This window comes from Micromesistius poutassou (genome assembly GCF_964030765.1).
Source record: "Micromesistius poutassou genome assembly, chromosome: 9".
Lineage (NCBI taxonomy): Eukaryota > Metazoa > Chordata > Actinopteri > Gadiformes > Gadidae > Micromesistius > Micromesistius poutassou.
The window spans coordinates 3,137,613-3,160,765 of NC_140279.1; the positions used below are offsets into that span (position 1 = coordinate 3,137,613).

The window sequence follows — 23,153 nt, forward strand, 5'->3', positions numbered from 1 at the left end:
GTGGGTGACGTGCGATCATCACCAGGAAAAAGATAGCTGGAACGATACAATGCACGGAATTTAGAGGACCATTCGGGCTGATTTTGGCTGTTTCGCACATTTCACCGAGGCGGGAGGACGTTTTGGATAGCCAAGAGCACGTTTTTTTTTGCCATATGCCTAACGTTACAGCATCAACTATGACTAGCTGATCCAACGCTACGTTAGCAGCGAGCTAACCTAGTGAGCTAACCCTGCTCGTTTGGTAGTCTTCTCCTTGCCAGTAGATCTCACCAGGACAAGCTGAGCTGGACTCAAATGTAGAGATTCATTGCTGGTCGTAAGCTCTATATATATTTATACATATTCGTCGAGTGGTGGTAGGGGCGGTGGGCTACATTGTGTGTTTATATTTAGCTATAGCAGATGGGCAGTGTGACAGGCGTATACTCGCTTTGGGGCGGCTAGGCTTTTCTTCTGGACAGCGAACAGCAGACTTGTACTAATGTGGAAGTCCTGTAAGAGCTAAACTTGTCCCGGTGTCTCTGGTTCCGAGGATTTTTAGATTGTGTCTGGCTATCCGTGTGGTTATTTTGAGATGCTTTGATAGCGTCCACTTGTGATGTTAAACTGACCATTAGTGGAAGCCTTTCGAGTTATTCCCATAAGCAAAACACGACTAGCATTGGATTAACGTGACTGGCGGACGGTTGTTTAATGCGGGTTATAACGTAGGCTCCTAACGTAGAGATACTCTAACTAACTAATTTAACCTATATTGACAGGTAAGGCATAGATACATCTGGATAATCGGTCTGCAAGGGTGTTGATTGATAGCTCATTGTTTGCGGACGTGTAGAGATCCCATTTCTGACTCTCACTTTAGCCCTACGTACAGTGACTTGAAACTTGGAAGAAACTGTCAATATTTGACAGCTGCACGGCCCACCAGTAAGAAGGCCACACTTTGCTATATCGAAGCAAGGACGTTTGCCTCAGGTCTTTAAGAACATATATCGACCAGGGTTCACTTACAAACGTTAGCTGCCATTGGCCCTGGCTATCCAATCTATCGTTTTTCTTGAGGTTGTAGTTCGTTGACTACAGCTCGGCGACTCCATGTAAAACGGGATTTTCATTATTGATGCGGTGATGACTTTAGAATCCACGATGGCTTGTTGCCTGAGTGAAGAGGCGAAGGAGTCCAAGCGAATTAACCAGGAGATCGACAAGCAGCTCCGACGAGACAAGAGAGATGCGAGGAGGGAGCTGAAACTTCTATTGCTGGGTATGCATACATTCAGATCTCTCTCACAATGGTGCTAGTAATGTAGCGTTGTGTTCTCTCTCAATCTGACATCCACTCACACCAAGTCCGGTGACACCTCAGTTATTCAAAGTCTAACATTATTTGGATTATTCTGTATGCAAAACGTTAACTATTGTTGTAGCACTCTAACCAAGGCCCCATTTACATAAACCCCGTGATAGGCAAAACAGTTCAAGTTGACTGAGTTGAGTTGGCGACTGTGGTTTGTTAGATATTTCAGGTATATTTAACAGTGATTGAGGGTTATTAAAGTCGTTTAGCTGTGAATTATCGATTCACCAGCGGCATGTGTGTGGAATTATTTTCAACCGGATGTGAATTCTAAAGATCCCGTAGTGGTGTATCATAGAATTTGTCAATCAATTAGAGTATCTAATCTACCTAGGCCTAAATCAAGACTCGATTAGGACCCACAAATGACACTGCCTGGTGTAATTATAACATAATGTACACAACATCGCAATGAATTCAGATGTCATTCAGTAGCAAAAGTGAAAAACTATCAACTTTATGTATGTATCTATGGGTATATGTTTGGGGGCTCTGTAAGATAAATAAGTGATGAACAGTAATCCAATTATAATGTTATCCAATGTGTTCTTATGGCCTGTGATGTTAGCTGTACAATGGCCATGCCTTTGGAATAGTCTTACTCTTGACAGCACCTCACAAATGTCTGCCTTTTCAAGCATAGATTAGTGGGGAATGATATCTAACTATTTAACCATTCATCAGTGTTTCAATATCATTTCACTAATCTATTTAAAAAAAGGATTGGGCATACATTCAGGCCTGTCCACAAACACACACCATAATGTCACGCTTTGTCTGTCTAACTCTCTCTATCATTCCCTAGCATGCAGCTTCTTTTAAATTAATTCCTCCGGCGATGAGGGGGAATATCATCAGTCTTCATGGGAAATGATGGTGGAAAATGGTTTCCAGAAGCTAGGCCATATGATCACAGGCAAATTCCTGTTTCAAAGGAATAACCTGCACGGCCAATGTACAGAATTTAAAGGTTAAACAAACTAAACACAGTGTAGGATAATTTTCTAATATGTCATTATAACATATATATATATATATATATATATATATATTATAACGTCTTGTATGATGCCACATTCAAGAATGATCGTTTTAACATGGTCATTCATACATGAATCGCATGAATCTGAAATCATAAAGGGTTTGAAACTATCTGCTACAGTTAACAGGCTGCAGGTAGCAATTATGTTAATTAATTTATATTCTTGAATTATTTAGTTCCCTCGAAATGAAGATACCTTTCCCATAAATAAGAGATTTTATTTGAATTCTGTTGGCATATAGGCTATAACTTCTTGACGAAAATTTTGTGCTAGTCCCCTGTAGTAAATCTGTCCAAGATTAAAGTAACTACAGTACCTATGAAGCTTATTGTGAAACACTAGATGTGCAGTCCTCCTTTTAGATTCAGGGGCATTTCTTTTGCCATCCACCGGTTGCCATTTTGTAGCAAAGTACAACTGCTAAATGTCTAATGGATACCGAGTGAAGAGGACAAACTACATTCCGTGTTCAGAGTTTGATGTCTTGGATCTATTGGCCGCGCTCGCCTATTTTGGCATTGATGATGCAAAACCAAGCATCTGTTTGGTGTGTTGTTGGCCACCACACCGTTCAACACTGATTAGGAAATATAAATGTGGCAGCAAGGACGAAAAAAAAGAAAACACGAAAATATTATAGTGCTGCTTTTCTGGTTGCAGATAATGAGATTGTGGGCTGATGACTCACTGAGAGCAAATTGAAAGAGATTGTTTTGGAAGACTACTCTTTTCTCCCGTAATTACCCTGTTTGATGAAAATAGCCAAACTAAATGGGAGAAGTCTAATTTGTTTACAAAGGTGTTGGGCAGCCTGATGTCACTTTATTTGACCAAAGAATAGGTGAATAAAAGATCTAAGTTCTGCCCGTAGATGAAGCTTTCTAGTAGTTCAGTTGTCTCACATCATTTGGAAGCGATTATAGAGCTTTCTTATTGTCTTCTAGACGTGTAGTGTAATGTAGCCTGTCATTGCATTCTTGTTGTTGGTAGTTTCTTTAAGTCAAATTGTTTACATTGACTGGCAGGTTCGTAAATGCTACACTTTTTTCAAAAGCCTCAGAGTTTGGGGGGAAGTGGCATTGCTCTCAGTTTTCATAACTAATATAGTTCTGCCTCTGATGTATTTATGGTGGCTCGGAAATCCAGCGGTTTGCCAGACTGGCAGCCTATAGCCATGTCAATTCAGCAGCAGTACTAATGTAACTGTTTGGTTTAACTGTGATGTAAGGGTGGTGCTTTGTTTGAACAGAGGTCTGCATGCCCTCTTTGAGGACTGTAACAGGTGTGTGTTGCATTGCTGTCGTGCACAGAGGCAAGTGTGGATGACCTCTCTGTTGTAGTGCTGAGGCAGAAGCCTACACATTTCAGGATTAGATTTCCACACAGCCTGGAGAGCACTGGTTAAAGGGCATCCATTTTATTCTCTGGATTAGCATTTTCTTTTTTTAAATTGGAAGAGTCACAGAGTTGAATTCTGTAGCATGCTAACGTCTGGTAGCTTACTTGAAAACATTTGCGTCCGCTTCTTGTCACCAACTCAGACATTTGCTTCTATTGATACATTTTATAGCCCTCAAAAGTTCTCGGAATTTAAACAGATGGTGAGACAGTTGTTGCAGTAATAGCATTGTCTGAGGCTTTTAAGTGGAAGACTCGGGAAGAGCTTGCATAGGAAGAGCATTGTGCCGGCTGCTCTGTGTAGCTAATGAAAGTCACAAGTAATTAAATGAGAACAGCCACTGGGGGATCCACAGTAACAACACTGGCCTCTGTGCTGGACATTCCTCGGTTGAAAGTACACGTGTCACAGGCTTGGTGGAATAACTGTATATGCGACTTTGTCTATCTTTGTCATTTCACTCTGATATATATCATACACACTTCTGGCCTATAAAGCTCTGTCTGTGTGCATGCATGTGCATTGGCACACATGTTTTTGTTTGGATTTTGAGTTCACAGAATTTGTCCACCACATTGTAAAAAAAATATCTCTATCTCCCTCTCTCGTGTGGTCACATCTTGTTGGATATTGACAGTGTTAGTGGAAACATTTCTGGTAACACAGACTTCTTCCTTATGTCGAAGTTGGGCGATTGTTGACAGATATCGTTTGGCTAAGTCGATGCTATGTAAACCTGCAGAACATGTGCTAGTGCATACAGCACATGTCACATGATGTTGACTTTTGTTTTCTCTGCGCCAAGTTATGACTTAACAAAGCAAGTTATATATTCCTTCTGAGCAGGAACATCACCATTCATTTGCTTAATGTCTCAAGGGTATTGTTTGTCTACAAATCTACAAACCATTGACAATCATTCATTCATTATTCATTCATTAAACCATTAATGAATGGTTTAAAAAATGTTTTTTTTGATAACTGTACTTTTAGGGTAATCACTCACTTGATGTTTACGCTGTAGGCCTGTGTACCTGAATACTAAATTATCCTTTCAGCAAATCGAACCCACATGGTTAAAAATGTGGCACAATTTCGAACATCTTGGTGCGTCTTCAACATAGTAATGTGCCATTTTGTCATTACTAAAATAATATTGTAATTCTGAAAAAAGTGTAAAATCCGATATATTTTGTGTACTTTCACAAATAAGGTATTCCGACGCTGAGATGGTACAATAACACCACGTTGTGCATGGATCAGGCATGGGATTTTTAACCTCTCGTTACGATCAAACTGGCCCAAATACTGCAAATATTTGTCATCCTTTTCAGTGCAAGACAAACCGACAAGCCCTTCTTCAAATTATACGCACACACATAACAATCCAAGCTCTAGAAGCCAAATGAATGTGTTAATATACATTTTGTTTGTTTTTGGTATTTGTTTGATTTATGGGACCTTTCTAATGATGCCGATCATATTAAGGTTCTTCTTGTTTGAGTTGTTTGCCTTGAAATGTCTGTAAATAGGCTTTTGCCTGTCTTACCCTGATTCAGACGAGCTGTGTAATTTAAAGTCATCACTTCATTGTGCATCCAGAAGGCTTCAATGGGTTTCCTTCCAATAGCTGCTTACATTGACTTGCAGAGTTATGGTTGCACAGCTCCTGTTCATGTGAGGGGAATAATACTCTCAAAAGATTTCCAAGGTGTCCCCAATGGTGGGAGTATTCAGAACAAGTAAGATGAGTTGTTGTCTGAGCATTTGATTTATTGATTATTATCTCAACCAATCAGCATTCGCTTGATGGTAGATAAATGTGTTTGCTCTTCTGCCAACCACACAAAGCCTTTGAGTAGATGCATGAACTAGATCTCAGCAAACCACCTTATCTGGACCTGGCAACAACTAGTTTTAAGCAGAAAAAGACAGTACATTTCGACTGTCTGCACGTTTAATTCATCAACATGTCCAACACTTGAGGTTCTTTGTTGTGTGGTCTTTTGGAAAACCCAAAGGTCTGTATTGCATAAAGGCTACCTACGCCCATCATATCATGGGTTTTTAAGCTACAGTAAGCCAAGGACTGTGTTTATTTGGGTCCCTGTCGACTGCTGCCACGGCAACAGGAATTGTTACAGTACTGTTATCCTTGTCTGTGTTTGTTTTTTGTGTGCATAAACAGCCCACACGTGAATGTCAAAAGACGTGTAAAAGCAGCATCTGCGGAGATCAGATGGTTGACCCCCGTGTTTGCCGAAGTTGGCAAATGCTCTGAAGTAAAGATTTTTTTCAATGTGCAGTGCTTTGGGAAGTACCCTTCAACAAGTCAGTTGGGATTGCTTCTCCCAAAAAAATGTTGGATCCACAGAAAAGATTCCCCTGTTGCTGCTGACGTTTAAAAAAAAAAAAAGGTTTTTAGCCTAACCCTCTGGTTTCGATGTATTGACTGCTTGAATTGAGATGACTATTTGAAAAAGTGCAAGCCTACTTCTGCTTGATCATCATTACTAATAAAAATGTAATTGTCTCTTAATGTAACATATAATTATAACATTTATTCTACTTAGTTTAAGAATGCTTGATTCTGATTGGCTGGGAGGAGGGCATTAACCCGGCAGGTTGCCCACTGACTGAGCACAGCATCATCAAATAGTAGATCAATACGCCGCTTGTATTTTTTTTCTATCACAGAAAAGTCAAACATGAGGTCCATTGTAAAAATAAACCTTGTTTAAAAAAGTTTCTAAAATGTGTCGGAAATCTATCGGAGGGTCAGTCGATAAATGTTTCGCAAGCGAGATACAATGTAGCAACTACGTTATTAAACTAGTGATCAGATGCAGCCTTGTGTGGTTGCTATAGAAACTAATAAGCTACAGCTGAGCTAACGGGGAGCGTACCTACCTATGTTCCCCGGTCGGTTGTTTTTCGTAGGCGGAATCCGGGAAAAGTTCTGCCTCAAGCGCTAGGATTGGACAGGCAAACTCACACGCTGACTCCTAACCGTAACCGTAACCCTAACCATAACCATAACCGTAACCCTAATATTCATGATTCTCCCGGATTCCACCTACGAAAAATTCGCTAACGTTATTCACCGTAGTTCTAAAGGGGACTACTTTTTGAGGGAGATGAACTCAAACAGAGTATACATTTATTAAGCATGCAATACGAATAAGAAAAAGCATAATTATTAAAGTATTTTAATTGTTTTATTATGTTGGCAAGCAAGAAGTAGAATAAACGGGATAATCACCTCAAGGCAGGGCAATAAACAGTTTGATATGCCCGGCTAGTGGGCGGTAACCTTCCACTAGCCGGGCATATCAAACTGTTTATTGCCCTGCCTTGAGGTGATTATCCCTTACATAATTGTTCCTTGATTGAAAATTTTATGAGATTTTAGTAGCAGTAAGTGAAAGTTATCTGAATTATCGCTAGTCGTTTGATCTTGTGTAACTTTATTAGAATGTTTTCAATATTTAGATTTTAAAGCACAGATGACAGGCCTGTTTTCTAACGGATCCTAATTTGGTTACCGACTGTCTCCTAAAACCGGCGATGTGACCTGGGACTACTGATTATGACTAAACCACAATGAAAGTCACACAATCCACCCAGCAGCAGCAGCACACTGTGTCACATGACTATTGCTGTCTGTATGATCGTTGAATGTAAATTATCTTGCAACACGACAATCAGGACTCCTCCCAGTAGACATGTTGGATGTGAATCAACAAACGAGAGGGGATGTTTCGTCCAAAATATTGCACATAAGCTGCTTTTCATTTTCACACCCGAGTCGAGAGATTATAAAAGATTTTCGACATCAATGCTTGGCGATGTCCTCTTGTGTGGCTGTTGTGTTTTAAGAACCTATTTTGTTATTGTTTTCCAAATCTTTTGGCAAATTTTGCCTGTACATTTAAATTGCAGCTAGCACATCCAGATTTGACTTTTTAAGGTAGCATATTTAAAAAAAGAAAAGGCTACTCCTGTGGATCCAGTGAATTTTACTGCTGGAGCAAGGCAAATAAGCCCGATAGGTGTGTGTAGTCGTGTGCTGTGTTAGTCCGTGAGGCACTGCTGTTTGTCAAATAGTGATGTTGACACACCCAGTTTCGGTAGCTATGTGGCAAGCAGGCAATCAGCAACTATACCTTCTCCACACGGCTCCCATTCCCATTATACCTTATATACATGCAAATTCACCCCTAAATACCCCCCTATCCAACCATGTACGACCTGGATGTCTGTCTGACCGCATATTTATACCTAGGTCTTTATGCAGAGGGCTGGATTACCTTAGCACAAAGAAATGAACACCAGATGCAATTCTTGACATGGATGCTCATTGTCCACTCATACATTTAGTGAGAAACACACCAGCATTTTGCGTTCATTTCTCTGCTCTGTGATGGTGGCGAAAGGGCTTTTGGTACTTCTCATTGGCTGTACTTGTGGAAAACTTCTAGGTTGGTTGTGCGAGTGGTTTGCCAGAAGGTCTGCCATTTCGTAGAGCGATATTCATGGTCTCGTATGGCGGAGTTGTCGTGGCGTGCAGTTGTGGCTGCCATTGGCCATGTGGTCGCCATCTTGTTCACAAAAGGCATGCTGTGCTGATGATACGGGAAGAGAGGTTGGAGATGGAACGGTTGGATAATACCTTTAGAAGAATGAATTGAATGAATTGCAGGGCTGGATAGAGAAATGAAAAAAGTACTGGTGAGATTGGATCTGAAAATAGGCAAAATGAATGATGATCATCATGAAGTCCTTTTTTAGGAGGGAACTAATGACGGGAATGTCCTTAAAACTGAAATAGAATGTAAATTGTATACTTTGCTTCCCCCCCACCCTCTCGCTCTCTGTCTCTCACTGTCTCTCTCTCTCTCTGGCTACTGTCAGTGTTGATAGTGCAATATGTTTCCTTGCGGCCCACTCACTCATTGCGCTTATTCAGAGATCACATATCTGAGCACAGACAGGGGAGGGAACAGGACACAGGAGGACTCACAGATCCTCGTCCTCTTTCCTCTCCGCTCCCTCCCCTTCATGATTATGACGGACGGCTTTTCCTGTCCGTCCAACGCTTTTCATATTGGTTGTGTTTTTAGTGGATGAAGCTAGAGTAACCGGGGCCAACTGACCTGGTAGTCAGCATCGCAGAACAATGAGTCCTCGAGCAAAGATGATTCTTGGCACCCAGATGGGAGGCAGTGTCCCTTTTGGTTTATTTCTAAGAGAATTCGATTCCCCCTCTCATTCCATCTTATTTAAGTATATTTATCTCCCAATATATATATATATCTCCATAATCACCCTTTTTAAATTTTCAAACCCTTTTTTTGGTCAAGAAATGTGTACTAATCTCCTAAATTTCTGATTTTTGACGCTGTATTATTTTCATCAATACATTAAGCAGTGTTTCTTGGATGACTCCATCGGCCACAATTACCGTTACCCCAAAATTAACCTTTCATTCGGGCTTTTGCCCGTTTTTAATATTAAAGATACAAGTTATTATGTTTTAAAGCAAATTTAATACGCAAGATCATGTAATACGCGAGGAATACAATAGTTGAAAGGATACAATCAAATGAGACCATTTTATGAAATAACTATTTGCAGTGAAATTCCTGTGCAGGTATGAAAAAAAATGTAAACTGAATGTCAAACGTCTGTTTGCTCAATATTATGGACTCTGAGTTTGTTTTAACATGTTAACTATATAAAACTTCATGTGGTTTGGTAGGAAATGGTTGTCTCTCAAAGCCTTCATGGACAATTAGCCTGGATGAACCTAGATTCAGCCCAGGAAAACCCCTTCAAAACTCAGTAAATCAAAAAGTTTGCGTGTCCACGTGCAGTCACAACGCCAGCCATGCAGTCCTTACTTTAGTCCGCCTTTAGCAGTCAAATTGCAGGGTGTGTGTAAGGTCAGATTTTGCTGAGGCCGGCTGTAACTTCCTCCTAGCTTCGATCAGGGGGGATCCAAGAAATCGTTTACACAGGGGGCCTTTCTCTTCCACTTTGTCACACTTGCATCTCCTCCTTCCATTTTTTTTAACTCCTTCTTTCTTTCCATGTCCCCCCCCCTTCGTCTCTGTGCAAAGGAAAGTTGTTATAGTAGTGCCCATGTGATCTGGAGAAGGGAAAAAGCCTCATGCAGCCTGCGGCTAAATTGGAACAGAGTGAAATTGACCCGTTTCTTTATCTGTTTGGTCATTTGTGAGTTAATGGTTATCCCACACATTCAGCTCGGCTCTGGGTTTTTCTTGGGGTTTTTTCGAGCATGGAAAGGACAGAGTTTAATGGTTGTGTTTCAGTTGACGTGCAAGGTTGTGGTAATAATATTGACTAAAATTAGACTTTTTTTTTCTTTTTACATAAGTGTTTATTTAAATAATTGTTAATTTGACTCATTTCGAGGATTGTCTGCCATTATGACCCATGTTGGCTGGTTTGCTATTGAAAAGGAATGTACCACATGACTATTCATTGACAAAGATGACCGCCCGAGACATCCAGAGATGTTTTATAATGGTATAACAATCTCTATTAAGTAGTCCAGTTTACTCTGCTAAACGTGCAGTGGCTTAGCCATATATGCCTGTCCTCTCGGCTGGTGATTTCCTTCATGGATCTGTGAGTACAATACAGTGGTCGCCATGGGAACTAGAACTTGGCCTCAGGAGTTGCACCAGTCACTGTACAGTAGCATATCCTTGAGAAATATTTCTACCAGGTTTTCCAGCTTGGCATGTGAACAATGGGATCTGTTGAATTGGGCTGATTATGCCCGACAGAGGGGGGGGGCGGGGGGGCTTGGTGTGTGTGTGGTGCACATGGCACTATTGATTGTGTATGACTTGGTTAGTCCAGTGATTTCCTCTGGGCATGTGTACACACAGTGTAGGCCTTGTCTACATCTTATTAGCTGTAGGTCATCTATAGTGGAGGCCTCACTGCTGTTCACTTTGCTTCTTCTTTACAAGATCTTTTTGTCGTTAACTTGGCAAACCCGGGTCTATCTGAGTATGGCTCTTATTAATTCAGTGTTGGAAGAGGACGGATTCACCATGGGTTCAGCCATTTCCCAAACACACACACACACACACACACACACACACACACACACACACACACACACACACACACACACACACACCCGGATATGGTGTTCCTTCACATGCTCAGCTGGGCCCTGCATGCTAACGACAAAATCCTAACTCAACCTTGTCCTGGCAGCTTCTCTGCTTTATAGAAAAAATTAGCTTCTATCCACCGTCCAATTTTACGACATTATCTATCTCTGTCACTATCCCTAAGTGCTAAAAGTGTTCTTTTTTTTCTTTTAGTTCTTAGCTCAGTGAGCTCAGTGTGCAATAGCACACTGAGCTCACTGTGCTAGCCGTAGCCTAACGAGCCTGCTCCTAGCGCACTGTTGGCCGTAGCACAACTAGCACACTGTTGCTAGCTATGCTATGAGAGCAGGGTATATCGCTGCCTGGCATTAGGTCTCGGCTGCTTCAGCAGGAGCAAGAACGGCTTGTGCACAGTAGACACTATGAAAACAGTGGTTACGCAATTGGCCTATTTTGTGGCACCCTTTGTCTGGCTCGGTCTGGCCCTGCCTAGTATGTGTGTGTCGGGGCAGCAGGGCAAACGCAGGGAGCAGGCATTGGCAGGCTAAACGAATCGGGGAGGGAAGGGTTGGAGCATATGTGGTGCTATTCCACGGTTAATTAAAAAGAAAAACAAAGATGTCGGCATTTGTCTCGAAGACTTACTTTCAGCGCACAGCCTCAAACGAGGTGCATGGAACAAGTCTCTCGCAAGTGAGTTGGTGTTCATGACGGAAAGTCTGGCGAGCCTATCTGTTGCACAACATCAGTGACATGTCAACAAATCTGCAACTATATCTGCATATCTCTTTATGGGCGTATTGATCTTCCAGTGATCAACTAGTTTGAATGTGGCTCACTGTCTTGGAGTATTAGTTTGGTGTTTGTGCATGATCTCATGCAAAATCTGTATAATGCTTGGGTGATGGAACTGAATCAAGCACTGGCATAGCAGGAATAATGGAAAAGGGAAATACTCTGTAAAAGGACAGAAGTGTGAATAAAGGGGGGGGGGGTATGTGATCCTGTGGAGGATAGATGATTGGAAGCAATGGAAGGCATGAGGGACATTGAGAAAAGTAGAACAGAGACGGGTGAGCAGGAGAAGGGAAGGCTAGGAAAATCCAGAGAAGAAATGAGCAGTCGTGCGGTCTCTATTTGAAATGTGGCAACAACAACAAAAAAATGAGTGTACAGGCTGGGGTAGAGGCCGGCCAGTCAAAAAAGAAAACGCAAGTGTGCTAAAAGAGGCCGGCAGAGCACAGCGCAGCCAGAAGTACACGGCGTTGCACAGAGAGTTTAGAGACGAGATGCCGAGGTTTCGGTTAGATTTTGTAACTCAATCATGTCGGTGAGCCTCTTGACTTCCTCTGTCGTTGTTCATCATAGTCAGTTACTAAGAGCCAAACACTGATTCCCCCCAAAGCTTGGATAAGTAGAGTGCCAACAGAATATGTCCATATAAAGATGCAGAGCCTGCAGAGGAGGCGAATCCCCTGGGGCACTTGCTGTGGCTAAGAGGACCTATAGGGGTTTGCTAAACAGGGTTCTTTCTTAACCGACTGTAAAGTCTTAACAGTGAAACAGGACTGCATGGATAATTCATAATGCGGCTACCGTCCTCCCCATATGCATTTGGGTCATAGAGGTGGGCTTGCATGTCAGGCCACAGACCTTGATGACTAGAGAACCACTGGTAAACATGTGTTTAGATAGGCCTATATGTAATTGTTCTTCATGTTTAGGCGACACATTTGTTTTTTATAGAATGTTCTTTGTTGTTAAGAGAGAACCATGACCACCGCTTCAGCTCCAGAGTGCCCAGCCCAACTTTACCACACTCTTTCCACACTCTTTACCACACCATCAGAGTTCATAAACTGAATATACTTGAAATTAAGTATTTTTGAAGTACACAAGTTTTCCCCAAAAGCATTTTGTATGTTTGGATTATTCTGATAATGCTGAAGTGCATTGTTTTGTTCATACTTCCCCATGTATTCATATCACCTCCTACAGTAGTCTAGAGCCCAACCGATACATAGATAGGCCAATATCGGCCAATCACAGATATAGTTTGGTATCAGTGGATAGGTTAGCCCATACACACTGATATAAAAACTAGAGATGGTGTCGATTTCTAAATGTCATTACCTCAATAAATCCTTTACTGTGTTGGTTGAACCGCTAAATGCTTTTAAATTAATGACCACATCCACATAAACCCTCCAACAGAGTTTTAGATCAGGTTCTCTGTGAAGGTTATTACCTCCTCCACATACAATTAATCGATTCCCTTGACTCATGATTTGAATGTGATGTTGCTGTGGCCCGAAGCATTGCTGGAGCTGCTACTACCCTAGGATACCACAGTATACATACCGAATAAGGGCAGATATATCTTTATTTGTATCATTGGACGACCTATCAATATTTGCCCCTAAAGTCCAGTATCGGTCGCGCTCTACAGTCAACCCCTACCTTACACCCTCCTCCCATGCTTTCTATCCGCATAGGTACCGGGGAGAGTGGCAAGAGCACCTTCATCAAACAGATGAGGATCATCCATGGGACGGGCTACACAGACGAGGACAAGAGGAGCTTCACCAAGCTGGTGTACCAGAACATCTTCACCTCCATGCAGGCCATGATCCGGGCCACGGAGAACCTCAAGATCCAGTTCACGTACGACCAGAACCAGGTGGGCCGCCGCCTCCAGCCATGACCTTTTACGGCAGATGTTGTCGTCTTGTAGTTTGTGTTGCGCTCTTCATGTGGGTAATCTCTTTATTCTGAAAATGATTCAGAGTCCGAAGGTACAGAAGTAAACGTTGACCTGTTATTTTTTTTTTTTTAAGATTTATTTTTTCAGCTTTATTATAGAGAGACAGAGAGGAAAGTGTGGAAGACAGAGGGGAAGACATGCAGTAAATGACCCAGGCTGGATTCGATCCTGGGTCTCTGCAATTAGGACTTTGCCTAGTACATGGTATGCGCCTTAGCCCAGTGCGCCACCGGGGCGACCAAATGTTGACCTGTTCATTTAACAGACTCCTCAAAAGTGAACTCTTGTACCATTGATGCCTACTGATTTAAAACAATGCCAATTTTTAAGTGTTTCAATTATGTTCCCACAGGGCAGGGGGGCCATTTTGAAGTGTATTTTTATTACCAGACACGACTATTTGACAGTAGCCTTTAAGCCTTATCACTCTCAAGAGTGAGCACATCCTACCCTCGCCATCTCTTCCCCTTCATATCTTCCCCTCTTGTCTGTAGGCTGAATGCTTTCTGCCCCCCAGAGTCTCTCTCTCTCTCTCTCTCTCTCTCTCTCTCTCTCTCTCTCTCTCTCTCTTCTCTCTCTCTCTCTCTCTCTCTCTCTCTCTCTCTCTCTCTCTCTCTCTCTCTCTCTCTCTCTCTCTCTCTCTCTCTCTCTCTCTCTCTCTCTCTCTCTCTCCCCCCAGAGTAACGCTCTACCTTCTCTCTCTCCCCCCCCCCAGAATAATGCGAAGGTGGTGCGCGATGTGGACGTGGAGAAGGTGTCGTCGTTTGAGCAGCCCTACATCAGCGCCATCAAGATGCTCTGGACGGACCAGGGCATCCAGGAGGCCTACGACCGCCGGAGGGAATACCAGCTGTCTGACTCCACCAAATAGTAGGTGTACAGCCTGCAGCCTACTGCTCGTGCTCTGGTGCTATCGGAGTAACTATGTTCATCATGGTGTTGACTTTTGACCTTCTTATTCATGCAGATAACACATGCAAAAAAGACAGATATTTTTCCCAAATACAAACATTTTGAACCTCCTACTCTACCTTGGTTTAGACCAGCACCCTTTAAACTGTCTTGGCTGATACCATCATTTATATTCAGAAGCTATTTAAGGCCATTTTCGTACATGGTGGATTTTGTTATTTTTATGAAATGCCCCCCCAAAAAAACTGCCATTAATATCGTTTTCACTTTTTCACACCATCTGCTGATATGACACATTTTGCCGATATTTGCTGTTGGACACGTCTCTTATTTAGACTAAGCTAAATAATGAATGTTGATTTGATATATTGAGGCCAATGTTATTTTCATTTTCATTTAGGGCATTTGGCAGATGCTTTTATCCAAAGGAACTTACAATAAGTACATTTGTCAGAAGAGAAACAATATATCACTGTCAGTACAGTAAGGATGTTCATAGAACCAAGTGGCAAGCACTTGCAATTGTTAGGTAAACCCCTTCCCCGTATACAACAAAGCTAGCTAGGATAAGATGCTACACAATGCAAAGAACTGTTTTTAAGTGCAAGGACGTACATACACGTACAACATACAATAAGTGTGTACATTAAGTGCCAGGACGTACAACATGTAATGTATGTAAAGGTGTATGTGTAACTACTGCCGTGTTTTGTAGATAAAGGAGGCAAGCATGACGCTTGCAGTGGAGACCAGGGCTTTAGTTTTCAGTAATGAAACTTGGCACTTTGAGTAAAAGCACCCTCAACTAAATGTTAATGCAAATACATTTATTTTGTGTAAATGCTTTGGAGGTTCACCACTATAGTTTTGTTGATTAACTCCTGCCAGCCAACTGAGAATGAACGAGGGTAGATAGATGGGCTGAAGGAGGAAATGGACATTTTTAACCTACTGCTAATAATATTGCGGCTAATTCCATTTGCACATTAATCCGACTAATGTAGCCGACTAAAAAATGAACTCTAATCATACTAATTGTGGTAACATCGTTCATGTTAAAGGGTCGATTCCATTTGTTAACTTGGGGCTTGTTTTTCACCTCAGTGTGTAGGTGTATTAAATGGCAATATATGTATTTTGTGTGTGTATGAATGTATGCAAAATAATTACATTTGTGACATTTTCTCACACGACATGTCCGCACGTATCTCGTGAACGTGTCTGGTTGTCTCTCCATTTTGTGTGTGTGTGTGTGTGTCTCTCATCCCACCGGCTTCATTCCACAGCTACCTTAGTGACTTAGACCGAATAGCCACACCCGGGTATGTGCCCACCCAGCAGGACGTGCTACGGGTTCGAGTCCCCACCACCGGGATCATTGAGTACCCGTTTGACCTGGAGAATATTATCTTCAGGTACTGCTGTGCCCGACTGCTACAGACGCCGCCGCCACCCCCTGGTTGGTTCTGGCCGGTCGGCCGGCAGGCTGCGCAGGCAGTCGTCGGCCCGCCGGCCAACGGGAAGCCGTCGAGGCCGCTGTCTCCGCCCACCTGCAGCTTCAGCACAATCCCCGATGACCCGCTTTCCGAGACTCCAGCCCCCCCCCCTCCCTTCAAAAGACTAAGAAGCCCCCATACGGCCTGAGAAGAGCCAGTTACCATTAAGCTCAGCTTGGATATTTACCTATGATATCCAGATTGTCTTCAAATGATGTCGCACACAAGCGGCGGCCCCTAGTCGATTGCCCCCCTCCAAATTTAGACCACCATTTTATTTGAAGTGCTTTGTCAATTTTAAAATGTAATGGGGTTGCGTCTAGTCTTGAAGCGCGGCTGTCAAGGGGGATGCCAAAAGGAAACTGCTCCTGGTGAAGGAGGGTGATGAGGGAATGTTCCTTAAACCTTCCATCTCTTTGTGGGTTCCCTCTTGGGGGGTCGACTCTTGGGGAAGAGGGGATTTCTGCTGCTGTACTTTACTTTCTCTCTCCCTCCCTCCCTCTCTCTCCCCCGTCTTCTCTTGTGCTTCCTATCTCTCTAGCTATCTAAGTGATCTGGATCGTATTGCAGAACCGTCTTATCTGCCCACCCAACAGGACGTTCTTAGGGTTCGAATCCCAACCACTGGGATCATAGAGTACCCTTTCGACTTGCAAAGCATCATATTCAGGTAGAAGATGAACTACAATACTTTGACTAACCCTCATCCACCCCCACTCCCCAATTGATCTACCTTGTGTAACACCTGCCAGTGTTCTATGTAAGTCGTCCTAACCCTCCCCTCCCATGCCATAAATGATCCCTTCATTTGTGTTGTTCCAATAGAAGTCCTCCTGTCCTTTTTGTCGGTTATTTAGTATAGATAACTGGGCCTCAATGGATTTTTTTTATTATATTGCTAACTCTGAACTGGCAATACACCTGAAGGAGAAGAGTGGATAAAACTTGTTTTACATGACCTTGGGCGTCATTCTTCCACCTAAGCTGCTGAATGTGGTAACACTGCCCAGCAGCATCGGTACTGATATTGGACACAACAGAGCTTTGCTAGCGTTTCCAACCATCCCAGAGAGGTAGGGCTCAGTTGGCATAGCGAGACGCTGGAGATGTATTTTTAACACTTTTTCAAAGAATCTCTTTCCTCCTCGCGGCGAGGGAGAGACAATAAAGGAACCGCGGAGATGGCGGCAAAGGATCAGAGAATGATTACAAAAGAGTGCAAATCGATAGGAAGCCATCATGTCAGGCCCCCACTCCTACGCTTGGCATCGCTAGAAATAACTCCACTGGCAGCGAGTGCTGGGCTGAAGAGGTTCCCAGGACCACTGCTGCTGTTAGCCAATCATCTGGACCCAGCTCCGCTCAGCTCCTGCTCAGCTGCTGCTGCTGATGCTGGTGAATCATTGAGTCCTCTGAGGACATCTGTATTAAGACAGGAATAGTTGTCATTCGGGGGGCGGGGGGGAAATACAAAGATGCCCTTTTGGCATTGTGTGTGTTGGAAGAGGAAATGTACTCTACAGAGCTCTTATTCATTTATTTATTTCATGAGGACGTGTGGTGTGTGTTGTAGAAGGAAACCATCTTGTAGCCCCAAGGTGAATTAATTAGCAATTAAATGTACCAAGGCTTCATACTGAACAGGGGAATTTCCCCCCGCCACTGCTTATTAACTGTAACTTCGGTGCTGGTTACATGCAATGAGAGGGGTGGAGCATCAGCCATTCGGTTGACAGGGCAGCAGTCCCAACAAAGGAGCCTTTCATAGGCAAATATGTCTGTTAGGCAAGCTTCCAGTTCTTCTTATTGCCTTTTGAAGTCTAAGAAAATGTCCTTTCTCTGGACCCGGCCAACCCAGGGGCACTTATCATGGATAAGTAGATCACACTCATCCTTGGTTTGCAGGGAATGAGGGTCACTGGGCGTGGAGGGCCGCTATTGGGGCTGCGACTCCTGAACCCCCCCCCCCCCCCCCGTGTGTTAAACACCCTGCCTCGGCCTGAAGCCTGGAGCCCCCCCTGGGTTAAACACCCTGCCTCGGCCTGAGGCCTGGAGCCCCCTCTGGGTTAAACACCCTGCCTCGGCCTGGAGCCCCCCCTGGGTTAAACACCCTGCCTCGGCCTGAGGCCTGGAGCCCCCCCTGGGTTAAACACCCTGCCTCGGCCTGGAGCCCCCCCCCCCCCCCCCCCCCGGGTTAAACACCCTGCCTCGGCCTGGAGCCCCCCCCCCCCCGGGTTAAACACCCTGCCTCGGCCTGGAGCCCCCCCCGGGTTAAACACCCTGCCTCGGCCTGGAGCCCCCCCCTCCCCCCGGGTTAAACACCCTGCCTCGGCCTGGAGCCCCCCCCCCCTGGGTTAAACACCCTGCCTCGGCCTGCCCAGGGGTTCCTAGTTGACGGTCTGTAGACGACGTCAACTAGGAAGTGATCTAATCGTGAACCTCAAGGGCTTAATTGTTCTTCGTACGGCCTGGAGCCCCCCCCCCCACCCCGGGTTAAACACCCTGCCTCGGCCTGCCCAGAGACTCCCTGGCGAGCTCACCTTTTATGACAAAGCATTCCCACTTTAACAAGGGGTCTGTAGACGACGTCAACTAGGAAGTGATCTAATCGTGAACCTCAAGGGCTTAATTGCCTCAAATTAAAGTAATTTAGATCAGGCACAGGTTTTTGTTGAGCCCTGGCTGATCACCTACAGTTGAGTACCGTCTGAAGAGGAAGCATATGATATCATCTTAAAGTCGACAAGCAATACTGATACTGAATCAGATTATTTCCCACAGTCCTTTTTTTTTTTTTTTTGCCTGTACTTTCATTTTACCTTCAACTTCCAAACCAGTAAGCTAGCATGGACATAGTTCAAGAGCTAGCTCCTGTTGTCTTTCCCATTTTCATTTTCAGTCCTCTCTTCTTCGTGCAACTAAACAATGTCAAACCGTGCCTCCATTCGTCGTCTCACCTCCCTGGCCTCTTTGCTGTTCTGATTGGTCCTCCTCGCTGAAGAAACCACAGCGATGCACCTAAACTGACCCATGTATTACCGCTTGGCTTTCTATAGGCCATATTCACACCTGCAAACACTTAATTGAGAATGGAAAGCAGGCACACACACACACACACACACACACACACACACACTTGCACAGACAGATCATATGTACCAATACTTGGTGATTATGATGGCTCATTTGACTTATTTTTGGGTCAATTTGCATTGCTCTGTGTCCTCTTCATTGCATGACCCCCATTCTGGGTACAGGTGTTCAGTGCATAATGGCTACATGACACAGACATGGTTCAGTGGGTGTTGTTGAGCTATTTCCTCTTGAACCTGAACGTAGACCCAACTTGCACTTTAAATATATGACTTATATGAAATAAATGACAATTGTAATTGTATCTTCAGTCAAGTGGCGTGCCATGGCTTTCTGCACTGACCCCTCTTCTCCTGTAACCCAGGGAGACCCTACTCCTCTGATACCTTTTTGTCTTGCATGTGGGTGACAATCCTTCCTTGTGGCTTGCGCTTAACCAATCAGCAGTTTCCCTTTTTGATCTATTTGTTGTATTGCATAATAATGTGTTGATTGGTGAAGCAAATATATAATGTACAAATATATAAATATATACTATCGCAACGGGATAATTTGTCCTGGAACCATCCATACTGCCTTGTCTTTCTTTTTCTCTCTCCCCCTAACACTGCCTGAACTCTAATCCCGCCCTTCTGTCTTGGTCCAATCAGGATGGTGGACGTGGGGGGTCAGAGGTCAGAGAGGAGGAAGTGGATCCACTGCTTTGAGAACGTCACCTCCATCATGTTCCTGGTGGCGCTCAGCGAGTACGACCAGGTCCTGGTGGAGTCCGACAACGAGGTGAGAGGAAGGAATACTGAGCAGATTTGGTTCTTGATGGACCTTTCACCATTCACTGAGCGGCCATCTTGGTTCAGAATCACTAGCAGGGTAATGGAACTGTCCTCGGCATTCCACCATCAGTTACAGCACCCTGCTCGTGTAGATAACCAAGATGGCCGCCAGGACGCTAATGGTTAGTATGTTTCTGGATTTATGGTGGAAACATAGCCTGGTTTGGTTTACTTTTGTATGTATGGAGGCCATGGATCAGAAGGTGAGGGAGGAGTAAATGACTGATCCTATATGATAACCTCCCATACTATATTACTAACACTATATTTTGAAGATCATTATTTACATGGAGACGGCTTTAATGTCTGCGCTTATACCTTTATGATCCATTGATGATTAGTTGCAGAATCAACATCATACCCAACTCTGATTTCTGTGTTCTGAGGAATGACAGTAATTTGACATGTTGGATTAGATTTGATATATCAGGACCCAAATAACAATACTTTACACAACTTTTTACCATGCTAGCTAATTTCTCCAGTCCATAATAAAAGTAATGTAAAAATAATACACTGATATTAAAATCAAATTTTAGGTAAATTCTTTATAAATGCAAAATACGCTCAGAATATCAACAGATCTTTTTTTCAACTGAGTCAAGGAGATACTGCTGAACTGATATTCACGCTATGACATCGATGGCTCCCAGAATGTGATAATTAAGCCCTGATCTTGCACTCCTCCTATGAGTCTTCCCCCCCCCTCCCCCCCGCCCCCTCATGACTATAGAGCTAGAAATACGGTTTATGGGATAACCCTGTGTGTGTGCTCTGCTCCCAGCCACAAACCCTCTCTGTGACTCGGTCATATGACCGCTGGCGTCTCCGAGTAGCTCCCGCTGCCAACCACGGCCCCCAGGAATCTCTTCACGTGAAATCATTCACAGAAGTGGAAATGTATTCCTTTTATCCACCTTTATTCACACAATAATAATAATAAGCCACTACTCTTATACACCCCTTAACCCAGACACTCTTTACACACTTGATAAATCAACCCCTTGCATCAGGAGCCCAAATGTGTCTTAGCAATCTTAAGGTGCGTTGCTTTGAAACACGGTTGTAGCCCACGCAGGCCTAGTTCTGGCGCTGTAGTCTCGTGTACGAATACTTATAAACACACTGGCTCTAAAACTCTCTGGCCCAGACCAAACCGGTCTGCCTGGACTGTACTGAACCTCTAGTGGTTGGCGAGTTAAATTTTGCGACGCGCTGGGTAGAAGTAGAAATTCGTTCAACTTTGAAGCAAGCCACCAGGTCTGTGCATCGCCCCTACCCTTCCTGAAGTTGCAGTGGAGCTTTTGCCATGCGGTGGGTCGAAAAAACAACAGTGGGTTGAAAACAGCAGCAAACTCCATTGATTTTGACCACATCTCAAGTGTACATGCCTTCACTGACGTCTACTAGTTTACTACTCACGTTCAACTTTGAACACAATTGCTGATTGCTTAAGCAATGTCAGCATGTTAAAACAGAGTAGAAAGTCGTGTTTGTTTGTCTGGTTTTAAAAAATGTTGTTTGTCATTTCTATTTTTTGTCTTGGTTAGAACCGCATGGAGGAGAGTAAAGCTCTCTTCCGGACCATCATCACATATCCCTGGTTCCAGAACTCCTCCGTCATCCTCTTCCTCAACAAGAAAGACCTGCTGGAGGAGAAGATCATGCACTCTCACCTCGTAGACTACTTCCCAGAGTTTGATGGTAACCGTCGCACACACTTAACTATACTACTTACTAAAGCAACCACCTCATGGCAGCCATTTATAGTTTGTTGTGAGGCAGTGTGCATTCTTTACTTCACTGTGTGCAGTAAATCCACGCAGAAACTCAATAAACCGGCACAGATTGAGCCCTGATGCAAGTGTGACACCTTGTGGTGGAACTACTGCACTGCAGCACAGTGTTGCATGCAATGTAGCCACTGACCCACATAAAAATAATTGAGACAGCCTCTCTTTTGAGGATTGAAGCAATTTACATTGCCTTTTTATCTCTTAATACTACTTTAATACCACTTAATATCACTAGTCATATATTTCACTAGTACCAGGCCGAAGGAGCACACATCGAATCTGCATTGAACGATTCCATCACATCGTGGAGCAATGATGGCCGTATGCCGTCGGTGCAATATAAAAGGTCCCCATACTGAACGTGTCTTGACGTGTGACCCAGGGCCCCAGCGGGACGGCCAGGCGGGACGGGAGTTCATCCTGAAGATGTTTGTGGACCTGAACCCGGACAGCGACAAGATCATCTATTCCCACTTCACCTGCGCCACCGACACGGAGAACATCCGCTTTGTGTTCGCCGCCGTCAAGGACACCATCCTGCAGCTGAACCTCAAAGAATACAACCTGGTGTGATATAAGAGAGAGAGAGAGAGAGAGAGAGAGAGAGAGAGAGAGAGAGAGAGAGAGAGAGAGAGAGAGAGAGAGAGAGAGAGAGAGAGAGAGAGAGAGAGAGAGAGAGAGAGAGAGAGAGAGAGAGAGAGAGAGAGAGAGAGAGAGAGAGAGAGAGAGAGAGAGAGAGAGAGAGAGAGAGAGAGAGAGAGAATAGAGGAAATAGATGGAGAAGGAGAGCGCCCACTCCTCATGCACTTGTATAAACGTCCCCATGCACACTCAAGCATGGAAACACACACACACTCACAGGGCCTTAATGTTGGGGTCACGGACTCTGTTCATCTCCACACTCTTACATACATGTTGTACCATCTTGATTCTTGGTCGTTTTGATTATTTTTCATTTGACTGTTAATTATGAAGTGACCCCCCCCAATTCAAAACATTAAAGTACATTCACAGCCAGTTCTTTCCTCCCTCTCCCATCGTACGGGCTGTTTGCTGTGCCACTCATGGGACAGCAGTAGGCTAAGACACCTACTGCTTTGTCTCCTCTGGTTAAAACAAACACAAGGCTCTCTCTCTGGCATTGGTACTGGTGGTGGTCAAGATCCTTTATATTTCTGGTTGTTGAGTTTAGGTTGTTGCTGGGATAACCCTTCAAATTGATGTAGATAAATGATTTCTTCTTTTTTTACACTAATTTAAGTTTTTGGCAAATTCTGATGACCTATCCGGACTATCCAGATTA

The 23,153-nt window shown here is 43.7% G+C and overlaps 1 protein-coding gene across 3 annotated transcripts; it reads left to right on the top strand.

Annotated features, from left to right (window-relative positions):
• LOC311352800 (guanine nucleotide-binding protein subunit alpha-11-like) lies at positions 1 to 22,483 on the top strand. Of its 3 annotated transcripts, XM_084472610.1 has the most exons (8): positions 1 to 1,267; positions 13,452 to 13,636; positions 14,436 to 14,590; positions 15,919 to 16,047; positions 16,670 to 16,798; positions 19,872 to 20,001; positions 21,605 to 21,758; positions 22,233 to 22,483. In XM_084472610.1, the coding sequence occupies exons 1-8, from the start codon at positions 1,132 to 1,134 to the stop codon at positions 22,421 to 22,423; spliced, it is 1,209 nt and encodes a 402-aa protein (XP_084328736.1). In that variant the 5' UTR covers positions 1 to 1,131; the 3' UTR covers positions 22,424 to 22,483. The 3 variants fall into 3 exon arrangements, with proteins under 3 accessions (XP_084328736.1, XP_084328734.1, XP_084328735.1); XM_084472608.1 differs by lacking the exon at positions 15,919 to 16,047 and having other exon boundaries at positions 22,233 to 22,482; XM_084472609.1 differs by lacking the exon at positions 16,670 to 16,798 and having other exon boundaries at positions 22,233 to 22,481.
• Positions 22,484 to 23,153: the final 670 nt, after the last annotated feature.

Coding starts and splice junctions, on each gene's coding strand:
- LOC311352800 (XM_084472610.1), top strand. CDS start 1,132: ATGACTTTAGAATCCACGATGGCTTGTTGCCTGAGTGAAGAGGCGAAG. Junction 13,637..14,435: donor TCACGTACGACCAGAACCAG/GTGGGCCGCCGC, acceptor CCCCCCCCCCAG/AATAATGCGAAGGTGGTGCG. Junction 14,591..15,918: donor CTGTCTGACTCCACCAAATA/GTAGGTGTACAG, acceptor TTCATTCCACAG/CTACCTTAGTGACTTAGACC.